Below are 6,112 nucleotides of genomic sequence, written 5' to 3'. Positions count from 1 at the left end.
GGGGTACAGGGCTTGCCAGGGTGCAGGCAGCTCTGGTTCAATTACTAATGAAAAAAAAAAAAAAAGAAAACAAACTAGACTCTAAAGCCAGGCTGTCTGGGTTGAGATACTTAATGCACCAGATGAGATGCGCATCAAATTACTGCACTCCAGGTCTGGGGAGATAGCTCAGCCGTCTAAATCACCTGCCTGGAAAGTACAAGGACCGCTGTGCAAATCCAAGCTGCCTAGCGAGACCCTGTACCAAATAACAAATTACTTCATTCCCTTCCTCCTCTACTTTCTTCCTCTTGTAAAATGAAAATAGTAGTACCTGCCTGGTGCATAGTAAGGATTAAGTTGTTAAGAGTCCCAGGGCAGCGTCTGACACACAGTAGGTATTTGCTCAGTTTATAGTTATTGTCAGTTGCCTTTTCAAATCAAAATTTTGAGGGCCCAGAGTACAAAATCAGGGTCACAATTCAGGGCTGGGTCTCTAACTTGCTCTCCTCTTGGGCCCCTTGGTAAAAAGGAAAACCCATTCTCCTCACCTAGGTCAATTTCTTGTTCCAATTAAAAACAGCATTGAAGTCCGCTATGGGGCACACACCTGCTAATCCCAGTGCTCTGGTGGCTGAGGCAGGAGGGTCGCCCGACTGCACAGCAGAGCTCCAGAAAGGGTTGTCTGCATTCAGCTCTGCGTGCTCGCTCTCCCGTGTGCCCCACCCTGGCCCTCTGCTGGCTCTGCCTGTCTGTGTCTCCGCTGTTCACAGCTCACAGTGGACACCAGCGCAGTGCCTGGCAGCCAAGCACGCCTTTCTCAGGAAGTGGCTCTGGATTTCCCAGACAAGACCCTTCCAGGGTTCCAGATTCCTCTGAAGTACCCTCTCCTGGCTATGGAGTCAGAACTTCCAACCTGACTCCCCTTTTCACACTTAGCACCTCCAGATGGGGGGTGCCAACCCTCCAGCCCAGCTTCTCCCCATCGTGACTCCCTTTAGTGCCAGTGGCCTCAGTCACCCAAGCTAAGCAGCCTCCTTTCTCCTTCCTTCAACCCCAGAGTCCCTGTACTGCTGTGAATCCTCGCTCCTTAGTGTCAAATCCATCTTTCCCTGGTTACTCCGGGGTTCCTTGCTGCCTTAGATCCTTTCACGTGGCCTCCCAGGGGCCCACAGGTCCTGTGTCCTGCCAAATCTTTTGTCCCCACACTGTCACAGGGGATGTCTGCAAGCTAAGGTGACCAGCATGAAGTTTTAGGGACTCTGTCCTTAATTCCTTAATCCTAATTTCATCTTGACCTTCAAGACCCAGCTAAAAGGGGCCGGGGAGATGGCTCAGTGGAATAAGTGCTTCCCTGGTAAGCTCAAGGGCCTGAGTTCAAGCCCTGGTTCCGCCAAAAAATTAAAAAAAAAAAAAAAAAAGACCCAGCTAAAAACCAACATGGTGGTACACATCTGAAATCCAGCTACTTAGCCAGGGAGATGGCTCAGTGGAATAAGTGCTTCCCTGGTAAGTGCAGGGCCTGAGTTCAATCCCTGGTTCTGCCAAAATTAATGAATAAATAAAACTGGATCCAGCTACTGAGGAGGCTGGGGCAAGTTCAAGCCCAGACTGACTAATTTAGGGAGACCTTGTCTCAGTAAAATAAGGGCCAGACTTGGCAGCTGAGTGGTGGAGCACTTGTGGAACATACATGAGGCCTCCAGCACCACCAAAAACAGGAACCCTTAAGATTGGCCTTGGAGATTCCTCCTGTCCAACTTCCATCATAGTTTCAGTTGACACTGGATTACAACTTCCTGCACTGGTTGTATGTGTATTTGCTATATGTAAAAACATAGGGACCAGCTGTGAGTATGCCTGCAATCCCAGCTTCTCGGGAGGCTGAGGCAGGAGGACTGCAAGCTCCAGCCTCACCTGCAAAAAACTTCGTGAGACCCTGCCTGAAAATAAAAAATAAAAATGGGGGGGGGAGAGCAGGGAGATAGCTCAGTAGAGTAAGCACTTGCTTGGCAAGCGCAGGATCCTGAGTATAATCCCCGGTACCGCAAAATAAATAAAAAATAACGGGCTGGAGGATTAAAGCGCCTGCAAGCAGGCGCAGGGGCCGGGGATTAGATCTGCGGGCTTGGGCTTGCCTTGCTGGCTGCCCTGCCCTCGGGGTGCGCTTGAGACAGCAATTGAGACTGCGTGGTGGTGCGCCCTGTAATCCCAGCTCTTGGTAGGCTGTGAACAGGGTCCCATCTAGTAGTGACACCCTGAATACCCTGTAGATCCTTCCCTAAAAATACAAAAAAAAAGGGGGGGGGGCTGGAGATGGGATTCTCTGCCTCCAGGTTCAACCCCTAGTATTACGAACAAAAGGATGTTCTGAGAACAAAAGGGAGGTGACAATACTTACATAACGAAGTACTTAATCTTTAGCGCAGCGCCTCTCTGCACCGACCTCACCTCGGATGCTGCCTTGCTCACCCACGCTCTGCACAAGGCAATGCTCTTTGGTCGCGGACATGCTGAGGACAACCCAAGGGGCTGTGTGGGACGTGCCCGCTGGCTGCCTGCCCACTCCTTCAGTCTGGACAACACCCCGGCCCCCCCCCATCCACCTCACTCGAAGGCATGGTGGGATGAGGATAATACTTTATTCACTAACACGGGCCAAAGAGGTGTAGCGAGGGAGGTGGGCACGGCTTCCAGGGACCCCAGGAGGCTACTCTTCCTGCCTCCCGGGCCCGGAGAGGCCAAGCCTGGAACGCCACCCGTTCCCGGCCCAGGTGGGGGCAGGAGAGGAGCCATCGGGATAACGCAACCAGGCTGATTCCCGGTGCACCCCTCTCCGGGCTCCCAGCCTGACCTCCCATCTCCACCGCGGCTCAGCTGCCCTCGCACTCCGGGCAGCGCTCGGTGGCCGTGGCGCCCGCGGGCAGCTTGAAGTCCCGGCCGCAGCCGGCGCAGATGTAGAGGCGGCGCCGCATGTGCGCGCGGCGGTGGCGGATGAAGTGCGAGCTGAGCCGGAAGCGGCGGCCGCACTCCGGGCACGGGTAGGGCCGCTCGCCCGTGTGCGTGCGCGCGTGCTCCGCCAGGTTGGAGCGGTGGCCGAAGCGCCGGCCGCACACCGCGCAGCGGTGCGGCTTCTCGCCGGTGTGCACGCGCCGGTGCTTGGCCAGCGCCGAGCTCTGCGCGAAGCGCGTGCCACAGTCGGCGCACGCGTACGGCCGCTCGCCCGTGTGCGTGCGTCGGTGGCGCGCCAGGCACGAACTCCCGCCGAAGGCGCGGCCGCAGTCCGGGCACGCGTACGGCTTCTCGCCCGTGTGCACGCGCAGGTGCTGCGCGTAGTTGGAGCTCTGCGCGAAGCGCCGGCCGCAGTGCGCGCACGCGTACGGCTTCTCGCCCGTGTGACGCCGTCGGTGCTGCCGCAGGTTCGAGGCGGCGGAGAAGCGTTTGTCGCACTCGGGGCACTCGTAGGGCCGCTCGCCCGTGTGCGTGCGGCCGTGCTTGGTCAGCGCCGACTTCTGCGAGAAGCGCCGGCCGCACTCGGTGCACGCGAAGGGCCGCTCGCCCGTGTGAGTGCGCGCGTGCTTGGACAGCGTGGAGCGGCGCGCGAAGGCGCGGCCGCAGTCGGGACACGTGTGGGGGCGCGCCGGGTCGGCGGACGACGCCGGCTTCTCGCCGGGGACCTGCAGGGAGAAGGGCGACACGTCAGCCCTGCCCGAGAGGCCGGAGAGCCGGGCTCAGCACGCCACCTCTGAGCCTCAGTTTCCACATCCATGAAACAGAAAAGGTACATGGGATTATACAACTAAGGCGCATGTCGAAATGCCTGCTAGTATTCTAGGTACTTATAGTCACCAAATACAGGACGCGTGCAAAGCTCAGCGTTAACTAGAATCCATGTTTAAAAATTCTGCCTTGCTGGGATGGTGGTGCACACCAGTGATGCCAGCACTGAAAGAGGCGGACCGCCTTGAGTTCGAGGCCAGCCTGGGTGACAAAGTGAGTTCAAGGCCAGCTTGAATTGTATAGTGAAACCCAGTCTCAAAAAACCCAAAATTTTTGTCTTTAAGAGGAAAAGGGTAAGGACTGCTGCACAGGTAAACAGGGTTGTCAGGGATGATAAGGTAACAGGAAGGGAGGACAAGTGGAGGGGGTTGCCTAGCTTGGGGTGGGCCACAATAAAGCACGTTGGTTTTTAACTTAACCGAGCAGGGGTGCCATCCGGGAGATGTGTCTGGGTTTTTTGCGCGAGAGAGACTCTTTTTTTTTTTTTTTGGTGCCAGGAATCGACCTCAGGACCTTGTGCTTGCCAGGCAGGAAGTGTACCAGAGCTGTATCCCCAGCCCCACGTTCACATATTTAAAAGGCTCTCTAAGGCAACTGGGGTTGAGAATCCAATGAAGGAGGGGAGCGGGCAGAAACAGCTCAGTGAGGCTTCTACCCTCCTCACCTGGGGAGAGAAAAGCCTGGCTTAGATTCAGAAAATGGAAGACGCAGAGGTGGGGAAAAGTGGCCTGCTTTTGCTTTATGCGTTTCAACTTGAGACCACAGACTTCATACCAAATTAGAGGATGTATGGAAAGAGGATAAAAAATAACTAAGGCTCTTAGACTTAGCAACTGCCGAAGCTGACAGGCCACTTACAGAGGTAAGGATAGTGACAGGAGCACGTGGACAAGAAGCACTGGGGCTGGGTCCCCAGGTCTTGACACATCTGGAGCTTAAGACAGAGGCCTGGGCTGCGGGGGTTGAGAAACTGGCAACCTTCACATGGTTTTGAAAGCCTGAGACTCGGGGGAGCCCCAGGATCGGGCAGAGAGAACCTGAGACAGCAAGATGTGCAGCAGCCCGTGCAGGAAGAGAGCCAGGAGGGTGACATCCCCTGGCTGCTGGGCCAAGACCAGGTCGAAGCTCTTTACAAATCTGTGGTGGCACACACTTGTAATCCCAGCACCCAGGAGGCTGAGGCAGGAGGATGCTTGTGTTCAAGGTCAGCATGGGCCACACAGTGAGTTCAGGGTCAGCCTGAACTTCATAGTTAGACCCTGTTTCAAAAAAATGAAATTAACAATAATAAAGTTGGGGCTGGGGAGATAGCTCAACAGCTGAAGCACCTGCCCAGCAAGTGCAGGGTCCTGAGTTCATTCCCTGGTACCAAAAAGAAAGAAAGAAAAGAAAAAAAAACTTTTTTTCATCTTTTTGAGGCGGAGTTTCACTGTGCAGTTCAGGCTGCCCTTAAATGCAGTTCTCTTGCTTCAGTCTTCTGAGTGCTGGGATTATAGGTGTGTGTCCCCACATCATTTGATTTTTTTTTTTTTAATAAAATCTTTCAGAGCGAGGCCCTATCATTTTTCAAACTGTGAAGCCGTATGTTCTTGTGAGGCCTGAAGTGAAAATATTTGAAACTGAGATAATTTCATGAAGTTTGGTAATATCAGAAAAAGGAAAGAAAGCTTTGTGTGGTTTGTTTGGTTGAGACACTTGCTTTGTAGCGTAGGTCAGCCTTGAACTCACTGTGGAGCCCAGGTGGGCCACAAACTCGAGGCAGTCAGTCCTCCTTAGCCTCCTGAGTGCTGGGATCACAGGCGACGCCATGCCCAGCAGAAAGAAGATTTCGTAAGGGCCAAGTGGAAGGAAAACACTACTAAAGAGGAACAGAGAAGGCTCACTGCTCCCTACTTGGACAAGAGAACGGTCATCCTCAGCCAACTGATGTTGAACATCTACTGTGAAACAAACAATTGCGAATATTAAGTCAGCCAGGCATGGTGCTACACACCTCTAATCCCAGCTTCTCAGGAGGCTGAGGCAGGAGTATCACAAGTTCAAGCCCAGCCTTGGCAAGTTAGTGAGACTCTCAAAATAAAATTTTAAAGGGTAAAGGATGTTACTCAGTGCTGGACTGCTTACCCAGAAAGGTTGGAGACCTAGGTTCAATCCTGAGTAACAAGGGGGAAAAGTTAATTCATGATCCAAGGAAATACCTGCTACGTACTAAGGACAAGACAGGGTTCACTTTTTCCAACTTTCAAACTGTCATTATTTTTTAAAAATGAGAAGACAGGGCTGGTGAGATGGCTCAGTGGTCTAAAGCACCTACTTGGAACAAGCTTAGCAAAGCACAGGACTGTGGTTCAAT

General features: G+C 53.6%; 1 protein-coding gene across 2 annotated transcripts in view; it reads right to left on the bottom strand.

Annotated features, from left to right (window-relative positions):
• Positions 1 to 2,607: 2,607 nt before the first annotated feature.
• Positions 2,608 to 6,112, bottom strand: part of Znf771 (zinc finger protein 771) — a 12,345-nt gene continuing 8,840 nt past the window's right edge. For both annotated transcript variants that reach the window (XM_012513477.2, XM_023722558.1), the window contains exon 3: positions 2,608 to 3,656. In XM_012513477.2, the coding sequence (XP_012368931.1) occupies positions 2,853 to 3,656 (804 nt within the window). In that variant the 3' untranslated portion in view covers positions 2,608 to 2,852. The remainder of the gene's footprint in view (positions 3,657 to 6,112) is intronic.

This window comes from Octodon degus, unplaced genomic scaffold (genome assembly GCF_000260255.1).
Source record: "Octodon degus isolate 3935 unplaced genomic scaffold, OctDeg1.0 scaffold00001, whole genome shotgun sequence".
Classification (NCBI taxonomy): Eukaryota; Metazoa; Chordata; class Mammalia; order Rodentia; family Octodontidae; genus Octodon; species Octodon degus.
The sequence above is the reverse complement of the archived record's forward strand: the minus strand, read 5'-3'. Positions and strand labels throughout refer to the sequence as shown.